This window comes from Euprymna scolopes, chromosome 20, assembly GCF_053919585.1.
Source record: "Euprymna scolopes isolate OS-2025 chromosome 20, ASM5391958v1, whole genome shotgun sequence".
In the NCBI taxonomy this organism is placed as follows: Eukaryota; Metazoa; Mollusca; class Cephalopoda; order Sepiida; family Sepiolidae; genus Euprymna; species Euprymna scolopes.
In genome coordinates this window covers 83,302,063-83,329,910 of record NC_136501.1, presented here as the reverse complement: position 1 = coordinate 83,329,910, position 27,848 = coordinate 83,302,063, and the positions used below count along the sequence as shown (strand labels likewise).

At 31.1% G+C, this 27,848-nt stretch overlaps 1 protein-coding gene and 1 pseudogene across 11 annotated transcripts in view; both read left to right on the top strand.

Annotated features, from left to right (window-relative positions):
- LOC145241503 (short transient receptor potential channel 7-like) overlaps positions 1-27,848 on the top strand; it is a 979,843-nt gene that overhangs the window by 864,900 nt on the left and 87,095 nt on the right. For all 11 annotated transcript variants that reach the window (XM_080104523.1, XM_080104524.1, XM_080104526.1 and 8 more), the window contains 2 exons: positions 785-969; positions 26,005-26,123. In XM_080104523.1, coding sequence (XP_079960649.1) covers positions 785-969; positions 26,005-26,123 — 304 coding nt within the window. The remainder of the gene's footprint in view (positions 1-784; positions 970-26,004; positions 26,124-27,848) is intronic.
- On the top strand, positions 13,846-13,979 carry LOC145241821 (U2 spliceosomal RNA; annotated as a pseudogene).

Sequence of the window (27,848 nt, the reverse complement as noted above, 5' to 3'; positions counted from 1 at the left end):
TTCATTACTAGAACTGTACATTTCTTGAGACAACTCGTGTGTTTCTGATGATTTGTTTGTGCTCATGCTATTCATTCATAAATGGTGGATTTAAGGATAGGTTTGTACTATAAATGTAAATAAAAATTATTTAGAAAATAAATGAATCGACTGCACTTAAGGGAAACTCGAAGGCTCCTTTTTGATTGACTACTACATCGATTGATGTTGATTGCTCCATTTATCTTTAATTCTCACTGTATAATGACTTTTTAACAAGGAGGCAGCAGGTACTATTTTTTAGTCCTTGGTGTGACTCGACCGAGGATTGAATCCTCGTTTCCTGACCCATTAGCGAATATGCCAAATGCATATTTTTCTTTTCATTTCAGCGATCGTGTTCAATATTAATATTTTCTTGCCTCTTATCAAACTTAGCAAAACCTACAACATAACTTGAAACTTATAAATCGATTTAATGTGCAAGATTCAAGCATGACTTGCTCATCTAAGCAGAAAGGAACATTCCAGTTTTCTTATGAACAAACTTTCTAGGCATGTTTTTTCCAGTTGAAAAGAAAGTTGGGATGTTCCATTATGCTTAAATGGGCAAGTCCATTCTCTGAATTTTGATTGGCTGCTTGTTCATTGGTGGATAATTTATTATGTACATATTGTTTAAGTCAAGCAAGAATTTTTCTTATATGCCAGTAGGTGTCAATTAAATTGACAAAACTGATATTGGAAGTTTCTTTAATATATTTGCTCCGTTTCATCGGCTTGTTTCTTTCTATCATATTTCCAGCCCGGTTTCAATGGAAATCTAACGATCCTGAGATCGTGTCGGATGTCCTCTTTGCCATAGCAAATGTAATCAGTTTTGCCCGCACAACCTACCTCATGCCCGCATTTGAAGTTCTTGGCCCATTGCAGATATCCTTGGGGCGAATGGTTGGAGACATATCTCGATTTATGGTGCTGTTCGCTCTCGTAAGTGTATTTCCTTTTTAACCCGTTTTTGTCTAAGCAAATTATTGGACCATTTTTTTGTCTTTTTTTTTCAAAAATGTATTTTACTTCAATTTTTTCATCCAATAACTGTATCTTAACAAAATTAGTCATCGTTTTATAAACAATTTGGTACAAATTTGATAAGCAAGTGATATCGTAATAATTAAAGTTAACTTTCGAAATCTATTAAGAAATAATTTTGCAAAAATAAGAAAAAAGGCATTGTCAAAAGTTAAAAGAAAAAAAACACATTGAAGTAAAAAGACCCTGACTAGCGAAAGATTTAATGAAATGGTTATATATATATATACCATACCTGTTTACACTGAAACGCTTATCACGATATTCTGTGGATCTATATTAAAAAACCTTGTTAAACTTTGTGACATATTTCCATTCTATGGAGGTCAGGCGCGAACGAACACCCAATAATTTTATCATACCATATTTCTTCAAACTGAAACATAATTATCAAAGTATACTTACGCAGATAGATATGAAAAGTCTTTATTAAAGTTTGTGCCTATTTCCATTCTATGGAGACCCGGTGCAGACCCCACAATTTTATCATACCATCCCTATTTACGTTAAAACATACTTATCAAAGTATTATTATGTGCATCTATATCAAAAACACTTGTAAACGCTTTTTTTTTAATGTCTAATTTTTTTATTTCCATACTTTGTGGACTAGGCGCGTACGCAGACTCCACAATTTTAACGAATCATCATTATGCCAGATCAAACATACCCATTCCTGTGTCTCAATACATCTTCTATCATTATATGTAATCAGTTTTCTATAATAGTCAACCATATAGGAGCCTATTCGTGACCAGGCACACACATAGACGTTCAGTTTTATATATATATATATATATATATATATATATATATATATATATATATATATATATATCTGTGGAAATATATATATATATATATATATCTGTGGAAATATATATATATATATATATATCTGTGGAAATATATATATATATATATCTGTGGAAATATATATATATATATATATATATCTGTGGAAATATATATATATATATATATATATATATATATATATATATATATATATATCTGTGGAAATATATATATATATATATATATATATCTGTGGAAATATATATATATATATATATATATATATATATATATATCTGTGGAAATATATATATATATATATATATATATATATATATCTGTGGAAATATATATAAAATATATATATATATATATCTGTGGAAATATATTTTATTTCCTTATAATATATATCAATCCTTATTTAAGAAGCTCAATGTAATTACAGAGCAATATAGTGAATAATTGACAAAAGACTATATTCCAAAGTTCATAATGTTGACCATCTTATAATTTATTCCTTTACTTCAGTTGACATATACAATTCGTGACAGTATCTGTTTCGTAGCGCAATATCAATCACTTAATTATTATATCAATTAGTGAATCTATTTTGCCCTCAACTCATCAGAAGAAATAGCAACAATCAATGCGTCAAAAGAAAATAAAGTACATTTTGACATGATTGAAATCCGAAAATTGGAAGAGAAGCTGTAAATACCTTATAATATGTATCCATTATGCCATTTTGAATTTTTGAAATTCAGATTGTTCCTAAATTAATAGAACATGTAAGTATGAATAGTTGGGTTTAGCGACTTTATTTCTAAAATTCCAAATGGCGTAATGGAAACATATTATAAGATATTTAGAGGTTCTCTTCCTATTTTAGGATTTAAATCATGTTAAAACGTACTTTATGGCAATTTTGAAGAAATAAATTATAAGATGGTCAACATCATGAACTTTGGAATATAGTCTTTTGTCATTTATTCACTATATATATATATATATATATATATATATATATATATATATATATACCTGTGCTGAACAAATTTTCAAGTAATTGTATTACCGACTCGTTCCAATTCGCCGCTGCCATGCATGAACTGGAATGTAGTCCTCAAACTAATTTCCTTTATTACTTTGATGTCACTAGCCCCTCCATGCTTTTCCAGAGAAGATTTTTCTGTAACTTATGGGACTGGCCACTAAGTCGGTCAGTTTCAGCTTCAACAATGAAATGTATCAGCAGGTGGATGGGTGCTATCCTAGCTAATATCTTCCTAGGTTTCCAGGAAGCTGTGTTATTCACTCAGGTTACTAGACCCTTTCGTTATTGGCGTTGATGACACCTTCGTCATTTTCAAGTCTCGCCACGAAGTGAGTGAATTTTTCCTGCATTTGAATAATCTCCACTCATCTCTAAAATTCATCATGGAGGAGAAACATAATGACTCTCTTCCCTTCTTGGGTGTTTTGGTAGAAAGGACAGGTAACAATTTCGCTACCACAATATACAGGAAACCGACTTTCACGGGCCTGGATATCAGTTGGGACTCCTTTTCCCCTATAAGTAGGAAAATCAGCTTGATTAGAACGTTGGTTCACCATGCGCTTATGATTTACACTGCCAGCAAATTAGAAGCTGAACTGAAAAAGATAACAGATATACTCATTAAGAATGGTTTTCCCGAGTGTATTATTGCCAAGTTTATTCAGAAAAAACTTGCACAGTTAAACACTGACATTTTCTTCGGGCCACCTTAATGTCCGTAATGATTAAAGCTCTCTTTCATTGGCGCTATGAGTAAGGGTTTCTTTGATAGGATCAGATCTGTGGTGTCCCGCTGTTACTCTGCAGTGCAACCCCGTGTGGTATTTGGTACCAAGAAAGCTTCCCCGGCTTTTCAGAAAGATGCTCTACCCACACTGGACAAAAGTTTAGTAATTTATGAATTCAAATGTTAGTGCAATGCTGACTATGGGGGTCAAACTCTTCAACGTCTGGGGGTCAGACTGACCAGCATATATCAGCACAATTTCATAATCCGTATATGTCTAATGAGCACGTATCGACGAGCACATTCGACCGTTTAAGGAATACGCCCAGACGCTTACTTAGCACATCCGGGCACTCACTGATTCACGAGTCGGCGATCAGGCAACATTTGCTCGATAATAAATTGTGTGGAGATGCCTATTCGGATGGTCTTTTTCGTATCGTGCACAGGGCTCGCTCTAAACATTTGCTGAATATTTTGGAGGCTTTGTGTGTAACGATGCGTAAGCCTTCGTTCTGTAGGCAGAAAAAGCTCTCACACGTTGGAATTGTTTAAGAAGCTGATATATATATATATATATATATATATATATATATATATATATATATATATATATGTATATATATATATATATCATCAGTGGTGAAAACAGTCATTCTATGAATTCTGACGAAGCTGGTCGGATATTTCCTCCTCTTTTGAGAATATCTTCCTAGCGGAAACAATATGTAAATTCATTTTGAACTCAGAGCAATAAATTTCCTATATATATATATATATATATATATATATATTGTGAATGTATATTATTATATGTATAATGTATATTATATATATATGTATATTATATATATACACATATTGTGAATGTATATTGAATTATCTGCCTACATATATATATATATGCATATATACATATATATACATGCATATATAAATATATATATACATATATATATATATATATATATGCATGTATATACAAATATGTAAAGCAATGAAAACAACAACAAAATAAACAAAGGAAAGTGGACATTATGACAAAAATAAAAATAACACAAAGAACACATACGTAACTAGTAGAAAAAAAAAATAATAATCCACCATAGTAGAAATAAAAATAAAACTACTAATAACGAACAACTGTAGATCTTGCATATTTGCCCACTTCAAAATAAATGTATCACCAAAAGCATAGTTTAGCAGCCCACAATGTCTGCGAAAGAAATATTTCGTAGGTATAACTTCCTTAGATTTCAAAACCCGATATTATTACCACAAAAGTACGTTCAAAAAAAAAAAAAACAACACTAGCAAACAAATACTGGGAACTCAAAGAAAGCGGACGTTCGCCGGTAGTCGAATGGAAAATAGTAAGACAAGCAAACACATGTAGAGACCTAGAGGATCCATGTAGATTATGTCTTCATGAAAAATTTGCTATACTATACTTTAAATCACCCTAACATCTATTAAACAGTAGGAGAGAAATAGCAAACAACTGTGTTCACAGGATAAACTTTACTCTAGGATTATGATGCAAAATAACAATAGAAAATAGATAAATAAAATAAACATACATATATATAAATTATCATCCATATATATATATATATATATAATTATATATATATATATATAATATATATATATATAAACTTACATATTAATAAAAAAAACACACACATTAACTACAGCGAGGCTAAAAACAGGTCAAATCACTAGATATCTACGCTTCCCGCTAAAAAAGCATACACAAAGGAACGGGTGAACCCAAGGTAAACTGTGTCTTTGTCCTGTAAGTGCCTGTCCATTGGCTGATAAAGAAGGGAGCGGTGGAACTGGGAATCTGATTGGCTAACTAAAAACTCAGAATGTGCGTATATAAACACGCGAAACAATCACAACGAATCCTAGCGTGCATGAAACGCGGAATATTCTGTGTAGCTAAATTGCCATAAATATTTTTATAACGTACTACCTAGCTTTACCTATGTATTGAGCACTGTTGAAGTAAATACTTAAAGTTTACGCATAAAATAATACTTTCGTATATTAATTTATGTGATTAAATGAAGCAGTCATGTATATATGTGTATATATATATGTGTATATATATTTATATATGTATACATACGTATATATATATGTATATATATATGTATATGCATATATATGTATATATATGTATATGCATATATATGTATATATATGTATATGCATATATATGTATATATATGTATATGCATATATATGTATATATATGTATATGCATATATATGTATATATGTGTATATGCATATATATGTATATATGTGTATATGCATATATATGTATATATATGTGTATATGCATATATATGTATATATATGTGTATATGCATATATATGTATATATATGTATATATGTATACATATGTATATAAATATATATATATGTATATATATGTATATAAATATATATATATGTGTGTATGCATGTATGTGTATATATATGTATATACATATACGTATATGTATAGATGTATATGTATATACATATACATATATGTATATAAGTATATAAACATACATATACATATATGTCTATATATACACAAATATTTGTATATATATATATATGTATAAATATATGTATATATATCTTTAAATATGTGTGTATATATATATTTATATATATGTGTGTATATATATTTATGTCAATATGTATATATGTGTATATATCTATATATATACATATGTGTATGTGGATATATGTAAATATGCGTATATATATGTATATATATGTATATATATGTGTGTATATATTATTATATATATTTGTATATATATATACATGTATAGGTATGCATATATTTATATATATATATATGTATATATACGTATATATATTTATATATATATGCATATATATTTAGATATATATATGTATATATATGTGTATATGTATCTATATATATGTATATGTATATATATGTATATATCTGTATATATATATGTATATATACATGTATATAGTATATATGTGTATATATATGTGTATACATGTATGTTGATATATATATGTATATGCATATATGTATATGCATATATGTATACATATATGTATATACATATATGTATATGAATATATGCGTGTATATATATATATATATATATATATATATATATATATATATATATATATATATATATATATATATATATATATATATAGGTCGGCCGGCGTTGCCCAATCATTAAAATACATATAATTTTATATTTTAATTCATGCAGATTACTTACCTATTATTATCGAATATTTATCTATTATTATTATTATTATTATTTTATTTTATTTTTTACCTATAATAATGCTTTCGAAACTTTTTAAAAATATCACTTGGGTAGTATTAACTAGAATCAAAACTAGAATATTTACGGCTCAAGTCTTTATCATTATTTATCTCCCCACCTTAAATACATTTTGAGCTACCAACTTTAAATGACTTTGAGTTATTAATCTTTAATTTTGCGCATGTGCAAATTTAACAGCATGAGTAATATTTTATTCGGATTAGGCTTCCACGGCCAACTTTTTGTTTTCAATTTTAATACTTTAGCAGCAATTTTTGCCTGCTGAAATCGAATGTGTGCTACAGGTTTCACTACTCTAAAAATCAAATTTCAACTCTGATGTAGATCAAATATTCAGAGAGAAATTTGGTAGAAACTTCTCGCACATATATCCTCAAAGCTATATATATATATATATATATATATATATATATAATTGCTGGGTTGTTGGAACAATTAATTAATCGGGAATCGGAAAAATCGGAACATTTGGAGATATTTGAATCAGTATCAGAATCGGGAAAATTTGAGTCTCATTTTCGATTCCAAAACGATGGCTTTATTTTTTCCTGGCAAAAAGAATATGCATTTATTTATTTGTGACATATAAATCTTAGTTTCACTGAACCAGCATTTCTTTGATTATTTTATTGGTAAATTATTGCAAACAAATTAAATAATCAAGAGTTCCCTTACTTTTATTAAGAAGCTCTTCGAAATGCTTACACTTATTTCAGCACCCAGAAATGTCAATTCAGAGTTCACAGTTAAAATGCTTAAGCTGCTCCTGACAAGTTTTATTTTTGTTTTTTCTTGGGTTTCTTTGAAAATAATCCTATGTTTTATAGCATTTATTTATTTTTATGGGTTTTTTTTTTGTGTCACGAATGAAAAGCGCACATAAAAATCTCGGTGGCAGCGGAAAAAATGGCACGGTAAAAATGGCAAAAGTAATGTGGCAGCAGTAAAATGGCAAAACTTAAGAAATAGGTAAAAATGGCAAAACTTAAGAAATAGGTAAAAACTAGCAGGGCTACCCGGCGTTGCTCGGGACCGTATAAACAATGAAAAAACAAAAGTAGATATTGAACATATGTTTGATTCTTAGGGGAGAGGAATCTTTCATCTCTATGTATTATTTGTTTTATCTACCCTAGGACTGATATTGTTCATGTTTTATCCCTAGCATAGGTAATTTACAGCATGTATATGAAATTGTTTTACCTTAGGGAGAAGAGAACAGGTAATATACAACATAATGTGTCTATATTACATCCCTGGCAACGCCTAGAAACCAGCTAGAACATGTATTTCAGTCAATCTTTATTATATCCTGGGCTATGCCGGGAAACCAGCTAATCTCTTTTTAGTGACTTGACCACCAAAATACCTCCCTAAGTGTGTCCTTTCTTTTGAACTTATTAGATATAGGTATCTAGAAATGTGTGTGAAATTTTGTTGAATGCATTGTTCACTATGATTTTCTTATTGTTCTACACAATATCAACTGTAGCGAAATAACACAGTAAACTTAGTGTAGTGTTAGAATAAAGAGCAAAGGAAAAAATTAGAATCATATTTTGTAATTGCAAATCTAAATTTGCTAGCATGTACCAGTATTTGCCAGGTTGTGGAAATTTGGAACTTATAACATATGTAGTGGCCTTTTCCTAGATACCTATTGCTAAAAATTATACTTTCATTTTGTTAGAAAAATCTCTCTTCAGATGCCCTGCATCATTCAAAATAAAAACAAATATTTTTATAATTGTTTCAGTATATTGCTACACAATGTGAAAGTTTTTAACGTTTGTAAAAAAAATCATGAATGTGCTTATATTGCAAAAAAGAAAATATCAGTGCACAGTATTGAAAGTGTTTGAGATTCAAAAGTCTGTAACATTTCTACTAACTTCATAAGATGTCATGTGAGAAACTGAATTGAATATCAAGACATTATCTGAAGCGTTTTTATTTTGGTGTAACATATGTGTTTACAGTGAACCTTAACTTTTAATAAACAGATTGGTATGCAATGACATAGGCTAAGAATCTTTAAAATATATATAAATTGGAAAAATGTGTGAACAAATGAAAAAAAAATGATCCGCTCCACTTGATGACATCAAGCACAGTAATATTTTAGTGAAGAAAATATGAAATTGATGTTCAGTGATTAGTTTGGATGAATGAGAAAATGTAATTGTTTGATGCATAAAAATAACTCAGTTGCTGTATTTGATATTAAGCAGCAAAATATAGTGATTTGAATATTTGGGAAAACATCAAACCAGATTATGTAAAAAGAAAAAAAAAAGATGAAATTAGAAAATATATATTTTATGTTTATGAGTTCTGCCAATCAAAATTTTGTGGCAGAAATTGGGTGATTACCATGCAATTTTATTTTGGTAAAATTCTTAAATTATTTGAATGTTTATTATAATTTCTAATTAGTGACTTGTTATAATCAAAATCCGCCCTAAAGAGTGTCCTTTCTTTTATTAGGTATCAGAGTAGGTATCAAGATTTCTACTTCTATACAAATGTGATATTTCAGATCTGTACATAAAAAATTTGTTGAATATATAGGTTGAGAATTGTTCTGTGTCGCTCTCTCTCACACACACACGCATTCTCACTTTTATAGATATAATAGATAGATTACTCTAGATATATTTCCATATGTCTGAATACCCTATATACAAATTTTCAAATCTGTAGATAAAAAAATTTGTTGAGTATATAGGTTGAAAATTGTTCTCTCTCTCTCTCTCACACACACATTCTCAATTTTAGAGATATAATAGATAGATTATGCTAGATATATTTCCATATGTCTGAATACCCTATATACAAATTTTCTAATCTGTAGATCCAATATTTGTTGAATATATAGGTTGAAAATTGTTTTTACTCTCTCTCTCTCTCTCTCTGGCTACCTCACACACACATTCTAACTTTTATAGATATAATAGATAGATTATGCTAGATATATTTCCATATGTGTGAATACCCTATATACAAATTTTCTAATTTGTAGATAAAAAATTTGTAGAGTGCATAGGTTGAGAATTGTTCTCTCTATCTCTCACACACACACATTCTAACTTTTAATGATATAATAGATTATGCTAGATATATTTCGATATTTCTGAATACCCTATATATAAAAATTTGTTGAATGTATAGGTTGAGAACTGTTCTCTCTCTCTCTCTCTCTCTCTCGCTCACACACACACACATTCTCACTTTTATAGATATAATAGAAAGATTATCCTAGATATATTTCTATTTGTATGAATACTCTATATACAAATTTTAAAATCTGTAGATAAAGAATTTGTTGAGTATATGGGTTGAGAATTGTTCTCTCTCTCTCTCTCTCTCTCTCACACACACACACACATTCTCACTTTTATAGATATAATAGATTATGCTAGATATATTTCCATATGTCTGAATACCCTATATACAAATTTTCAAATCTGTAGATAAAAAATTTGTTGAGTATATAGGTTGAGAATTGTTCTCTCTCTCTCTATCACACACATTCTCACTTTTATAGATATAATAGACAGATTATGCCAGATATATTGAAATATGTCTGAATGCCCAATATACAAATTTTGAAATCTGTAGATAAAAAATTTGTTGTATACATAGGTTGACAATTGTCCTCTCTCTCACACACACACACATTCTCACTTTTATACATATAATAGATAGATTATGCTAGATATATTTCTATATGTCTGAACACCCTATATACAAATGTTCAAATCTGTGGATAAAAAATTTGTTGAATGTATAGGTTGAGAATTTTTATCTCTCTCTTTTTCTCTCTCTCTCTCTCGCTATCTCACACACACGCATTCTCACTTTTATAGATAAAATAGATAGATTATGCTAGATATATTTCCATATGTCTGAATACCCTATATACAAAGTTTCAAATCTGTAGATAAAAAATTTGTTGAATATATAGGTTTAGAATTGTTCTCTCTCTCTCTCTCTCACACACACATTCTAACTTTTGTAGTTATAATAGATAGATTATGCTAGATATATTTCCATATGTCTGAATACCCTATATACAAATTTTCTAAACTGTAGGTAAAAAATTTGTTGAGTATGTAGGTTAAGAATTGTTCTCTTTCTCTCTCACACACACACACACACAAGTTCTCACTTTTATAGATATAATAGATAGATTATGCTAGATATATTTCTATATGTCTGCCTACCCTATATACAAATTTCCAAATCTGTGCCCAAAAATGTGTGGAATATATAGGTTGAGAATTGTTCTCTCTCTCTCTCTCTCTCACACATATTCTCACTTTTATAGGTTATATAGGTTGAGAATTTTTTGCTCTTTCCATCACTCACATTCACACTTTTATAGATATAATACATAGATTATGCCAGATATATTTACATATGTCTGAATACCCAATATACACATTTTCAAATCTGTAGATAAAAAATTAGTTGAATATATAGGTTGAGAATTGTTCTCTCTCTCTCTCTTTCTCTCTCTCTCACACACACATTCTCACTTTTATAGATATAATAGATAGATTATGCTAGATATATTTCCATACGTCTGAATACCCTATATCCAAATTTTCTAATATGTAGATAAAAAATTTGTTGAATATATAGGGTGAGAATTTTCCTTCCTCTCTTTCTCTCTCTCTCTTTCTCACACACACACAAGCTGAAAATTGTTCTCTCTCTCTCTCTGACTCTCTCTCTCTCTCACACACACACACACATGGTCATTTTATAGATATAATAGATAGGTTATGCTAGATATATTTCTATATGTCTGAATACCCTATATACAAATTTTTAAATCTGTAGATAAAAAATTTGTTGAGTATATAGGTTGAGAATTGTTCTTTCTCTCTCTCTCACACACACATTCTCACTTTTATAGATATAATAGATTATGCTAGATATATTTCCAAATGTCTGAATACCCTATATACAAATTTTCAAATCTGTAAAGATAGAATTTGTTGAATATATAGGTTGAGAATTGTTCTCTCTCTCTCTCTTTCACACACATTCTCACTTTTATAGATATAATAGATAGATTATGCTAGATATATTTCCTTATGTCTGAATACCCTATATACAAATTATCAAATCTGTAGATACAAAATTTGTTGAGTATATAGGTTGAGAATTGTTCTCTCTCTCTCTCTCTCTCACTCACTCACTCACTCACTCACAAACACACACACACATTCTACCTTTTATAGATATAATAGATTATGCTAGATATATTTCCATATGTCTGAATACCCTGTATACAAATTTTCAGATCTGTACATAAAAATTAGTTGAATATATAGGTTGAGAATTGTTCTCTCTCTCTCTCTCTTCTCTCTCTCTCTTTCACACACATTCTCACTTTTCTAGATATAATAGATAGATTATGCTAGATATATTTCCATATGTCTGAATACCCTATATACAAATTTTATAATCGGTAGATAAAAAATTTGTTGAATATATAGGGTGAGAATTGTACTTACTCTCTCTCTCTCTCTCTCTCTCTCTCTCTCTCTCTCACGCACACATTCTCACTTTTATGGATATAATAGATAGATTATGCTGGATATATTTCCATATGTCTGAATACCCTATATACAAATGGTCAAATCTGTAGATAACAAATTTATTGAATAGATAGGTTGAGAATTGTTCTCTCTCTCTCTCTCGCAACCTTACACACACAACCACACGCAAACATTCTGACTTTTATAGATATAATAGATCGATTATGCTAGATATATTTCCATATGTCTGAATACCCAATATACAAATTTTCAAATCTGTAGGTAAAAAATTTGTTGAATATATAGGTTGAGAATTGTTCTCTCTCTCTCACACACTCACATTCTCACTTTTATAGATATAATGTATAGATTATGCTAGATATATTTCTATATGTCTGAATACCCTATATACAAAGTTTAAAATCCGTAGATAAAAATACGTTGAGTATATAGGTTGAGAATTGTTCTCTCTCTCTCTTACGCACACACACACACACACACACACATTTTCACTTTTATAGATATAATAGATAGATTATGCTAGATATATTTCCATATGTCTGAATACCCTATATACAAATTTTCAAATCTGTAGATAAAAAATGTATTGAATATATAGGTTGAGAATTGTTGTCTCTCTCTCTCTCTCTCTCTCTCTCTCTCTCTCTCTCTCTCTCTCTCTCTCTGGCTACCTCACACACACACACATTTTCACTTTTATAGATATAATAGATAGATTATGCTAGATATATTTCCATATGTCTGAATACCCTATATACAAACTTTCAAATCTGTAGATAAAAAATTTGTTGAGTATATAGGTTGAGAATTGTTCTCTCTCTCTCACACGAAACTGTGCGCTCGGCTTCTTCCCCCCCTTCCCACCCCAAATGCTTGGGAAACTGTGCACTGTTTTTGTTGGTTTTCAAGCTGCCTCTTCCCCCCCCCACACACACACAGTTTAACAGTAGTAGGAGGTCAAGAGAAAGAGGGTGAGAGAGAGAGAAGAGTAAGTTGGTGAGAGAGAGAGAAAAGAGAAAGAGGGTGTTGGTTTTATATTTTTATTATCGTCTAATATTTTGAAAGCTGAATTTCTAATAAAATGTGCATCTATAGGAGATAATGCCTGGGAATGTGTTCCCCCCCCCCACAGTTTAACAGTGGTGTGACGTCAAGAGAAAGAGGGTGAGAGAGAGGGAAGAGTAAGTGGGTGAGAGAGAGAAAGAGAGAGAAAAAAAAGAAAGACGGTGTTGGTTTTGTGAAAAAAGTTGTTATTTACAATTGTTCGCATTCTTGGCCTTTTGGTCAAGATCAAAGTGTAGTATCTGTTCTTCAGATGCTGCACTTCTATTTCTTGTTCTCTTTCGGTGGAGGAGAAATCCTCCACGACTGAGACAATTTTTATTTTTGTACCTTTTCTCCACGTTAAAAAACGACCCTGGTGTCTAACTCTGTCCCGTGGGGAGGCATAGTAAATAGGTACAATTGTTCGCCATTAGTGGATGTTGACGTCACGTCACGTGACATGACTAAGCGTTTTTTTTTTTAGTATGAATAACATTTTTTGTTTTAATTATAAAGTCTACACTTAATTTTATAGAAAATGATGTATATATAATAGAAAAAAAAATTACTGGTTTTGTTGGATTCAAGTGGATCCCCCCCCTCCAGTTTAAGAGATAGCAGGTCACGTGGTAATATACAAAATGGCTAGCGTAAATATAAAGATCGGTTTTTTTATCGACGAATATTTTGAAAGCTGAATTTTTTTTTATTCCTGTACATTTTTTCCTGATATTTTTCGTTAAAACTCTTGTATAAATACTATTTTTAACCAGTTAAATACGTTGGAGACATTGTCATGGAGTTTAATAATCTCTAGAACAAAGCAGAAGAGAAATTACAAAAGTATCGGTAAAACAAAGTGTTTGTTTACATTTCTTCGCCATTACTGGATGTTGACGTCACGTCACGTGACATGACTAAGCGTTTTTGGATTATGTAATATTAACATTAAAATGACAGGTTTTTTGGGGGGCCCCCCCTAGGAGAGAAATGATCAGTTCACCCCCTTTTAATGGTCCGTTTGGTGTGGAATTTCGATATTTGTCATGCGGGTGATCAAGGTTCAATATGATACATAATTTGTCAACTTTGGTTGTGTCTGTCAAAAGTTTGAGCTGACGTCACGTCACGTGACACGTATTGAATAACGTTAAAATGACAGGTTTTTTTGGGGGCCCCCCTAGGAGAAAAACGATCAGTTGACCCCTTTCTACTGGTCCGTTTGACGTGAAATTTCGATATTTGTCATCCGGGTGATCAAGGTGCAATATGATACCAAATTTGTCAACTCTGGTTCCGTCTTTCAAAAGTTTTAGCGTTACAAACAAACATACATACATACATACATACATACACACCGATTTTTGCCTTTTATATATATAGATGGCAAAACTTAAGAAATAGGTAAAAATGGCACTTTGACATGGAAAATTAGGATCGTTGATTCTATTAGTTTTAAATAGGGCTAAGCTTGTTTAGTTTTAGTTTTTAAAAAGACAGTTTGATTAAGTTCAAATTTTATAGAAACACCAAAAAGAATAATTAAAGCATTTTTTTTAATAATTATTTTATGATAAATGTATAAAAAGTCGAAATAAAATTTTACCACTGCCATATTGACATAATTCAACTTATTTTTTAAGTCTTGAAAATGGAAACCTTATTCAATGACTTAATCGCTGGCGGCCACTACTTTTAATTTTACTTTTGAAAAAAAAAATGTTATTATACAGAAAATTGCAAAAATTGATTTACAAATTTACACTTTTTTAATAATAGGAATACTAATACACATTTTCTATTATTATTATTATTATTATTAGTAGTAGTAGTAGTAGTAGTAGTAGTAGTAGTAGTAGTAGTAGTAGTATTTTCGCATTATGTTTTTCTTTTTACAGTAAAACCAATCCATTTAACCAATAAATGTAATAATTAGGATAAGAAATATGAACATTCTTTGGCAGGAAAACATTTGAGAAAAATATTTTGAGATTCATTCAGGTAATGTACGCCCACTACTCCAGTGTACATTTGACATTTTGCAAAATGTAAATATGGACATTACGTTGGGTAATTAAGCAAAACATTTTCTTCAACAACAAATCTCTAATTGAATATTGAGAAAGTTTAAAAGAATCTGAATCAGAATCGGTACTCGTATCGGAATTGGGAATTTAGAACAGAATCCGTGATTGTATCGGAGAAATGTTGAAATCATCCCATCACTAATATATATATATATATATATATATATATATATATAGAGAGAGAGAGAGAGAGAGAGAGAGAGAGAGAGAGAGTGCCACGCAAAAGTATTGGATACTTTGTATTTTTCTTCATTATCCCAAATATAAGTTAGAATAGGAATATACTAACCAAATTTTAGGTAAAGTTATGTAGAAAAAAATGTAATGTAACCAATACTTTTGCGTAGCACTATATATATATATATATATATATATATATATATATATAATTATCCACTGACACGTGTTTCGTCGTCTACGACTCATCAGAGTAGCTGAATCTAGCGAGATTCGAAATCGGGACCCTATATATATATATATACATAGGAAACCACCATAAATTGTAGGCATTACAAATCCCACCTCCTTAGCAACTATACAACTTTCTAACACATCCCTTAGACAACACCACCTTAAATCACCTAAACTATACACCTAATACAACCATCTACCACATACACCAAATTACCATAACATATACTCAACTAAACCCCCTTAACCAATTCTCCCTACACCCTACATCACTTTACCCCCTCTCCCAAGAATCCCCCTAAATCCAACAAAGTAACACATACCCTCAATCACCACCAACCCTGAACACCCCATAACCTTATCCCACATAACCACCCAATAATCGGCGTCAATTCTCCTCCCCCTAGCCCAACTCACCCACCCAACCCCAGCACACCCTACATGCAACCTCCACGATTTAACACGGGAATTTAGATTTACATCTGTGTAGACGAATATGTCTATACCAATAACTGTCTGTATATCTGGCTATGTGTGTGTATGCATGTATGAGTCCATGTGTGTGTCCGTGTGTACATGAGGGTATCGATATATGCACGTACCTATGTATGTGTATGCAAGAGTATATGTGCCCGCTACCTGCTGTCCACATATGTATGTATGAACGTGCAGCTGTGTGTATGTCGATGTATGTGTTCACGAGTATAAGTATCTGTATGTGCGCGTATGCTTGCATATATGCGTGGGAATGCATGTATGTCTGAATCAATATACGCTGGTAGGCTCATGTATGCGCTTGCATAGACGTATGGGTGTCTCTGTGTGTGTGTGTGTGTGTGTATATGTGCGCATCCATGCTTACGCACACGTAAATCAACTTAACACTTTACGGTCAATTGAGGTCAACGGGAGCAATGCGGGTGTATATGTATGCATGTATGCATATGCGCATGTGTTTAGATGTTTACATGTTGAGGCAGAGGTTTATGTATACATGCGCGCGGTTCTTTGTGTGTGTGTGTGTGTGTGTGTTTGTGTGTGTGTGTGTGTGTGTGTGTGTGTGTGTATGCGCACATGTGTGTGCTCGCGCGTACAGCCCAAGGCTAACCTTCTCAAAGCACTTAACAAAAAATAAATATATTAGAAAATAAAAAAAATAAAAACCAAATAGATAAACCGAATCGTAGCCCCCACCCCCGCCTTCCAGCCTAAGCGAACGCCCTACAGGTCAAGACATACTTACCAGGTAACCATCTCACTAACGAGACGCCAACAACCTAAACCTCAAACCCCGAAATTTAAAGTAACCAAACTCTTCTTACCCCTTCATATCTCCCTACCCCTCCATATATCCCTATGTCCTTAGCCACACCAGAGATGAACTTCCCAGACCCCCCCACAACCACAATGTTCTTGAACTCCAAAACTGAAGCATTACCGACCGACCGAGCACCCCGCCTCCCACCTTCTCCCTTTTCTCTTTCCGCTTTTCTCGCACCCCTCCCCTGACATCATTCATTCCTTCATTCCACCATAAACGAACTTTTCTGTAAAGTCTTAGGAGGCTACATAACGGCAAAAAACGGTCGCGTAGCTGAAACAAAAATGTAACAGAAAAAAAACGGTAATAAAAATAAAACGTATATACATATATATATATATATATATATATATATATATATATATATATATATATATATATATATATATATACAGATATATATATATGGCTTGAGGTAGTTGCCTGTCTAGCCGCACTGATGAGCTGTGAAACAGCGAAACAGTACTGCATGTGGATGACTATATTGCTCCTTATCTTGAGTTGAGCATATTGAGAAGTGATACCCAAATTAACATTAGCGTATAAGCGATGTTCTTTGTGTAAACAAATCGAGCAGAGGTAGTTCGGACGATGTCAAAATATTGTTAAACTCATAACTCACGCAGCAGCCGCCAATAGCGTAGTGGTTAGGAGCCTTGACTGTCGTACAAACGGTCGGGTTTCAATCCTGGCTTGAGGTAGTTGCATGTCTAGCCGCACTGATGAGCTGTGAAATAGTGAAACAGTACTGTATGTAGATGACTATATATATATATATATATATATATATATATATATATATATATATTAAGTAATGTGATTTATAATTTAAAAATTTTTAAAATTTAAAAATCAAAATTTAATTAAATTAAAATCAGTTTCATAAGAAGGAACAACAACAAAGTCAATTATCTGTACGATCGTTCCGGAAATCCGTGCTTTTTATTTGTGGTATACATGAAGTCACGTAGAACAATTATACATAGTTTTTTTGGTAAGCACGGTCTCCTCATCAGCAAATTTAGGAGGATTTCTATTGAATTGAAAAGACACCAAAAATAAACCTAGCATTAAAAGTAAGGCAGATGAATCTGAAAAATTGAAGTAAAAGGTTTGGATTTAAAATTTATAAGAAAATTAATAAGAAAATTGGTATAGGTTAGAGATAGAAATGAGTAGAAAAAAATATATTTTTTTTTAATTTACATAATAAATTTGATTTAAAAATATATAGATATATAATTACCTTTTGGTTTTTCTTTTTTTGAAATCAGGAACTGTATTTAAAGTAGTCATTTAGATGTTTGCTATAGCTTTTTATTTTATTGAATGATGAGTTTTAAAAGGGCGACGCTCGTGCAGTAAATTGTTTCCGTTAGCGTATTTTGATTTAAATACGCTACAGTTAATATCTATAGAGAGAGAGTATTTATTTTGCAAGTTTTTAAGGGGAGATAATTGTCATGGCTTTATTTATTATTTGATTTACGAGTCTAAGGGCGGTAATTGGTTTAACTTAATTTATTAAAAAAAAAATCTATTTTTACTAATGAGTAATTTTTAATGATTTAAGGTGGTTTATATTTATTAAATTTAAACCAACGTTTATGATTACATGATAGAAGCTCGTGTCTTGAATTTACTAGTTTGGTTGTGCTTTTTATATCTTCATATTTTAAAATTTTTAGGGTTTCTTTTGTACATAATGTACAAAATTTATTTCCTGGTTTATATGATTTGCAAGTCTCAATTATTTGCCATTTTAAGTTGAAAGAAATATTGCTATTTTAAAATATATATATATATATATAAGCAAACAGTTAATAAAATATGTTAAAAAATACTTTGAAATGAGTTAAAAACATATTTAATCTGAAAAGGAAACACTAGATAAATGGATAGTCCTTAATCCGCGGTGTTTCGAAGAAATGCTCTCCTTCTCATCAGAGGGTAGGAATTAGCAAAATACAGGATCGGATTTTGCATGCAGAAGTATTTGATGAAACAACAAGTAAGTCAAAGATCTTACTTGAAAACAAAATAAGTTAAGCAGAGGGAATATGGTAAAGAAAAAGGTGATTACACATGAATGGATGGTTTGGTGGAAGATAAAAAATCCAGTGACGGTAAAATCCAAATGTAAAACTTCAAGAAAGTTAAAAGAATTTCCATTTGTACAAGTAAAATCCAAGGAAATCCCGTAATTGGAAGAAGATGGTCCATAATAATCCAAAGGCAGAAATCCATGGAATAATTCACAAACATGTGTACAAGGAAAAAAATAAAATAATATTAATAAAAGAAAAATAAGATGTGCTTTTCACTCAACTTCCGAGACATAACTATAAATAAAAAGGATCTGAAAATAAATTAATAAAGTTAAATATAAAATAAAGGGAAACAAAAGTCAAAACGACCCAGACAGGAAATGTTAAAGGCGCGAAAATATATATAGGGCAAAATAATATAAGTCAACTGAAATGTACAAGGCATCACTTAAAAAAATGTCAGCAAGAGTTATTAAACGACACTAAAAGGAAACTAAAATAAAAGAGAAATAAAAATAAATAAATAAATATATAATAAATAAATAAATAGAAAATAAAATATAAAATATAATATATAATATAAAATAAAATAAGAATAAAAAAGAATAAAAATAAAAAATAAAAAATAAAAATTATTTAAGGGGAGAAGATGGCCGGTATCTGCAATTTCAGGAAAAAAAAAGTAAATTCATATGGTAAAATTTAAGTAAATATGCATACAAGATATGAAAGTGTGGGTAGATTGATATATTAGATAGATAGGAAAGTTTAAAGAATAAAACAGAAAATGCAGATATAAAACCGGCCATGCAAAGAAGAGATAAAGAATTAAAATAAAGGATTATTAAATTATAAAGTATTAAGAAGTATGTCGAAAAACGAAAAAGTTAAAGAAAAAAGAAAAAATATTTTATATCTATATAAAAGGTAAAAGTATGTAATTACAAAATTACCATAATTAAATTTGGACTTATGTTTACAGAAAGAGATCGGTTCATTTTTAGAATTTATTATATTGTTACTTTGAGGGGAAGTAATTATAGTTATAGCTTCGGTTGTGCAGAGGCGACATGACTTAGAGCCTGGAGTATAAGACTTAACTTTTTTATAATAGTCCATTTGATTGAGAAGGGAGTATTGTTAGAGTTAAGTTTTTTTTAATTAAAGTGGTTAGAGAATTCCTTGGTTATTATTAGAATTATGGTTGTTAAAAGAAGAAATGTGGTTTGATATTCTTTTCTTAATTAATGTTGAAGTAGCGCCGATATATGTATGTACTTCATTAAAAGCTCGAGGTCTGGTATTAATATTAATTTGCTAATTTGTATTAGTTAAATAGTTTGAATTTTGTTCATAGTGTTCAACAAATGGTGGGACAATGTCTGTATGAGGACTATTTTGGAGGGGATAATGAGTGTTGTTAGTGTTAGGATGGCTGTTAGGAGAAATATTATTATTCTCATTAATATTATGATTATTATTATTATTATTATTATTATTATTATTATTATTATTATTATTATTATTATTATTATTACTAGTTATATGATTGTAAATGGAAGGGCTGCTCGAATGGTGTATTGGATTAGTAACTATATCAGATGGAGGATGGGAAGAAGAATAACTTGAAGACGAAATATTAGTGTCTGTTATGGGAGGATTGCGTGGGAGCTCAGTAATAGTGCAAGAATATATAACATCTTTATGGATACAATCATTATTGAGTGGGCAAAGATGTTTGTTATTACAATTACAGTTAGTTTTGGGTTTAATTGGAAAAGGGATTTTTGGGGCTGATTTAATTTTTTTGTTATTAGATGTTAAGATTCTTTGTGCTAAATTAGGCATTGTTGAATAAGAAATCCGGATTGAATTTTTATTGAAAATAGAACTATATCTGTGTGGGTATTTGAAAGAGTTTTGTACAATGTTGAAGAATTCCTTAGGTATATTAGTTTTGACATTTAGGCTAAATGGAGGATTAAACCAAATATTTTTCTTTCTCATGATGCGACTAGGTGGGTTAGAGGCGTTGCGATTAGTATTTTGGTTTGGAGTATAAATATAGACTGGTTCATTGTTATTGATAGCGGCAGATCTTGTTATTTGAACTGGTTTCTTACGAGTCATAATGTGTGTGATTACAGATTTAAGGCGGCCTGAAGGAGGAGCATAATTGTTGTATTTAATGTTTTCCTTGTATCCTGAGTTCCATAAAGCATTATTGAAGAAAGTAGCATTTTGATTAAAAGTTTTTTATCAGCAGAAAGAGCAGAAATTCTTCTAGAGACTGATGGTATATATATATATATATATATATATATATATATATATATATATATATATATATATATATATATATATATACACACATTTTAAATCTCGCTAGATTCAGCCACTCTGATGAGTGGTAGACGACGAAACACGCGTCAGTGGATAATTATATTTTAAAAATAATATATATGCCGCGCCCCATGTTAAATTAGTTAAAGGGAAAATTATTCCCAACTCGCATTTAGGTAAAAATGCATTTTCGTAAATAATTGAATTCATTCAAAACGTATCACAAAAACAACAACAAACAACATCTATATATATATAATTCAGATCAGATATATATATATACATACAACTCTCAGATCAGATATGTATATATATATATATATATATATATATATATATATATATATATATACATAACTCAAAACATAAAACAAAAAAGTTCAACAATATTGTTTTGTTTTAACTCATTTAAACATGTTTTCCTTGCAAATAATAAATGTAATTTAATCCACTCGAGTTAAAAAAAAATCTGATTCAACTACAAATACGCACTATATAACTATAATCATATTTATAACTACATTTACTGCTTTTAGTAGCATTCCTGTGGATTTTGATGATTTTTTTCAGGCCTTATTTTAAAATATTTTCTTTTAAAAAAAAAGGCGGAGGTAGAAACTTGGTTTTAGCAGTGATTTTTGTAGGGACTCCTTAATTAGTGCTTGCAGTAGTGCTTTAGCTGCTTCTTTACTTTTATTTTTTCACTCCTCACTTTTGAACAGTTTTTATCTCCTCTTTTAACGGTCAACAGGTAAACTAAATTTAAATTAATGACGGAGGTGGGGAGCAGACCGAATTTTTCTCAAAGTGAAAGACCACAAAATAAAAGAAGACAAAAAATGATGATGATGATGATGATGATGATGATGATGATGATGATGGCCGGGGATGGGTGAAGGAGCCAACGTCGGGGCTGTAAATCGTTTCTGAAAATGGGGAATCGATTCACCAGAACATTGTATGTTAAACTGAACCCCCTTCCTAAACTTTAATGTAACCTTTTAAGAGCCAACGGGTAGACTATACTATTTAAAACATAGCGGAGATCGTTAAATGCAAAAACACATTTTAAAAAGTCGTACATAAATAAATAAAAAAATAATAACGAGGGGAAGCCAGACCAAACTTTTCTCAAAGTGAAAAATCGCAAGTGAAAAAATGTTGGATATGTAAATAAAAAATAAAAACAAACCGTGCATAATATTTCAGTTTTCATAAAACAAGTGAAAAAATGTTGGATATGTAAAAAAAATAAATAAATAAAAATAAAAACAAACCGCGTATAATATTTTAGCTTTCATGAAGATTTTCTCAAGGTAATCCGAAAGGTGAAAATAATTCTTTATAGAGATTGAAGTCCAAAATTAAATCCAGTGTAATGTCTTTCCAACCGGACTATTACATTACACTGGATTTAATTTTGGACTTCATTCTCTCTAAAGAATTATGTTCACCTTTCGGATTACCTTGAGAAAATCTTCATGAAACCTGAAATAATATGCGCGGTTTGTTTTTATTTTATTTTTTTTTTACATATCCAACATTTTTTCACTTGTTTTATTGGCAATTTATGACTATAATAAATTGCGGTTTCACTTAATGCCATAACCAGCAAATTCTAGCATTGCTACAAATATAATTTGCTAATTTCTTTCTGCCCTCTGATGACAAGATTAGCAAGAATATCATTCTTTGAAACTCCGTTGAATAAGGAATTTGTAAATTGTTTTTTGGAATATTCAGTCGAACAATAAATTTTGATTGTAAATTTCAACTTGCAGTTTTAATTTTCTTTCTCTGATATATATATATATATATATATATATATATATATATATAAGATGAGGAATAAAAGTTTATATTTATATTCTCTCTTTCTTTTTATCTCTTCCTCTCTCTCTTTCTCTCTCTACTCATATATACATATATACATATATATACATATATATATACATATATATATATATATATATATATATATATAGAGAGAGAGAGAGAGAGAGAGAGAGAGAGAAATCGAGAATATAAAAATATAAAGAAAAAAAAGAAGTACGAGGGGCGGGCAATAAGTAATGCCCCTGACCCACTTCCCATAGCAGTAGAGCAACGAAACTTGACACAGTTATTAGTCTTTCTCTACATAGGAAGCACACAGAATTATGCATTTCACCCATCGTTTGATGCAGCTGTGGAGACCGTTTTTGTAGAACACCCCAACTTGGTTCTCCAACCACAACGTGACTTCAGAAATCAAGGCTGCATCATCTGGGAAATGCTTTCCTTTCAAAAACAACTTCATGGCTGGGAAGAGGTCAAAGTCAGAGGGTGCAAGGTCAGGAGAGTAGGGATGATGGCGAGGTTTTCATAACCACACGCCCGTGCTTCTGATCTGGCGACATGCGAGTTGTGCACCGGAGCGTTGTCCTGCAGGAGGAGGGCACATTTGCTGATCTTGCCTCGCCTCTTGATTTTGATAGCTTCCCTTAATTTCCTCAAAAGTGAAGCATAATAGGCTCCTGTAATTGTGGTACTCTTTGCCAGGAAATCTGTCATCACTACTCCGTCCTGGTCCCAGAAGACTGTGAGCATGACCTTGCCAAAGGAGGGCTGCACCCTTGCCTACTTTGGAGGTGGTGAGTCCAAGTGCTTCCACTGCATTGACTGGGCTTTGGTCTCTGGATCATAGTGATGGACCCAGGTTTCATCTTGTGTAATCAGTCTTTTGAAAAACTTTGACTCATCTTCCTGGCACATCTCCAAATTCATCCTCCAGCACTCGACGCGTTCTCGCTTCTGGAATGGTGTGAACAACCTGGGAATCCATCTGGCAGACACCTTATGCATATGCAAATGGTCTTGAATGATAGTTTCCACAGGCCCTGTAATTATCTTGACATCTTGGACTATTTGGCGAATAGTACTGTGCCGATCTTCCAAAATGGCAGCCTCAACTTGATGAACAGATACCTCATCAATGGCAGAAGGGGGCGATCAGGTCTGGGAGCTGTTTCCACAGACTTCCGGCTATGTTTGATTCCACGATGCCAGCGTTTTACAAGGTCATATGATGGGGTATTATCACCATAAGTTTTTTTTTTTCATTTCATTAAAAGTCTCCTGTTGTGTGCGTCCTTTCAAATACAACAACCGTATCACTGCTTGACATTCAACAGGCTCCATTTCACACCTGACTCAGTTCAAACACCTGTAAAACAGAAACCACAATTAGTTCAGAGCTGTAATTTGTCACATAACCCGTATATATCATTGCACATGCAAAATTTCAGCTAGATCAGACAATTGGAAGTGGGTCAGGGGCATTACTTATTGCACGCCCCTCGTAAACGAAGATGCTATAAATATTAATATCTAATACATAAAATAAAGTCGACATCACAGTGTATATGTAGATCATGAGTCAAATACTTTCTTTAAACAAGCATTTTTCGAGCAATTTTATTAAATAGTTAAATAAAAGAAAATTAATCAAATGCTAATGACATTTTGATAAGTTAACAAGAAAAAAGAGTGAAAAATAAATTGACAACAAATAAGTTTTACCAAACGCAAGACGATTTAATTTTCTATTGACCTGCATAGTTTTTCACTTTTGGAACTTTTTAAGTGCATATTTCTTTGTTTTTTTATATTTTGCATCATTTCCTAGAAAAAATGGAATTTAAGATGGTGGTGTTTCTTTACTTGAAGTGAAGGTTCGCTGTCAGATGTTTGACAATTAGAAAAATCGAATGAATAATGAAATCAATAACTCTCATCTATCAGTTTAGTTTCGATTGATCTGTATACTTTTAACTTACTGAAACTGTGTCTAAGTTTTTCTTTATTTCAATATACATTGCAGTGTACTGAACAAAATCCTGCCAAAATTGGCAGTCATGCGCTGGGGGCGATAACAAATGCATGAATAATAAATATTTTATAATCAGTAATCACGTGTGAAAATTATATAGATAAGTAGAAGAGTAAGTTTCCTTGCGTTTGGTAACAGTTATATGTTGTCTATTTTTTATTGCGTTTGGTATCAGTTATGGTTTGTCTATTTTTAACCCCTTTTTCTTAACACACACAATCATCGAAATGCTTAAAGAATTTTACTTGCAATAATATTGCTTGTCTTCCTCGCATTACATTTTTTTGCCATTCACAGGTTCTGTTCGCCTTCATGGTGGGTCTACACAACCTTTACTGGTATTACGGTGCACAAAAATTTAAAATGTCTGTGAATGGCCAACCAGTATATGTGCATGCCGCAGGCGCCTTCCAAGGGTGAGTTTCAGCTTGTATGTTTTCTTTTCGAAATTCAGAATTCGATTTACAATCGACAGTTGTTTGTATCTGGTTAACTTAATCGATACTATAAGACATCACCCAATAAATCACATAAAACTATCAAAACAAATGTTTGTGGTAAAATTCGATTTTATTCATCAACATACTCTCAACACTAACAATTCAACTTTTTAGATATTCGTTTTTAACCTCCAAACATTTCTCGAGTTTCTGATATTATTTCTTCATTAAAGCCAATTCTTCTTCCTTGAAGCATTCTTTTAAGGTCCTCAGGCAGCCAGTAGTCGCTGGGGCCAGGTCAGGAGAATAAGGTGGGTGTGGAAGCAATTCGAAATGCAACTTATGCAGTTCTGCCATCGTCGCAATTGACTTGTGACAAAGTACATTATATTGATGAAAGGACATTTTTGTTTTCCTATTGCAACCTTTGAGGGGGATTTCTTCTTTCAAACGTACCAAATAATGCCATCTAATAGCGATTGATGGCCCTTTCCTTCTCAAGAAAATACAATTTTGATGTTTGCGCTTTTGGCCGCTTTGAATAGCTTTATTATCAACTCAACTGGCTACTGATTTCTCTCTGGAATAAACTGTTGGGTCCATATTTTTTCCATTGTCTTGTATTGATGTATTGAATCATGGAAACGCTATTTTTAGTCGGCTGTAAGCAAACACAACACCTGAAACAGATTTTCATTGACAAATGTTCATGCAGAATGATGAATACACCGGGGATTTTTTTAAAATATTTTCAGCTCCTCACACAACTTGGATTTACAATCGAACAGAATGAGTTTGTGGACTTTTTTTAAATCTTTATCAGAACACTTGCCGAATCTGGGTGATTTGATTGTTCAACATCATTTGTGTCATCGTGATCGTGTTTAAAGTCAGCATATCACCTTTTAACTGTTGTTTCAAATCGAGCAGAATTCGAATAACATTTATCGAGCCATTGTTTCATTGAATTGTATTTTCCCCATAAAACGCAATATTTCCTCAAAACAATAAATTCAGATTTTTCCGTTTTGTTGAAAATTTACAACAGTTAAATAACTGTATTTTGTAAACTAATAATCTGATAGACAAAAACTTCATCCCTTTTCATCTTCTATTCTTTCTTTCTATCTTCTTCTATTCTTCTTCTATCTATCTATCTATCTATCTATCCATCTTCTTCTATCTATCTATCTATCTTCTTCTATCTATCTATTCTATCCTTTCTTCTTCTCTCCTATCTATCTATCTTCTTCTATCTTCTATCTTCTTCTATCTATCTATCTATATATCTTCTATCTTCTTCTATCTATCTTCTTATCTTATATATATATATATATAATATATATTATATGTATATATATTATATATATATTATATATATATTATATATATATATATAAAATAAACTCATTTTCCCTCTCCAACTTTGACCTTAATAGGATTAAAAATCATGACATTACATGCAAATGTAATGCGTACAGACTGTAGCACATTATCTGAGGTTTGCTATAGGCCTATTATCTCTACAGTTCCTCGACAATGGTACATTCCTATATTTTTTCCGGTGACAGTCAACTGCCAAAATCGCTCAGATTCAATGGAAGTTGCAACATCTTTTCTTTCTATCAGATTCCTCCTTTCCCCTCTCCCCATTTACACCGCAGCGGATGCGTTCACACACTACGAGGAAACATACCGGTT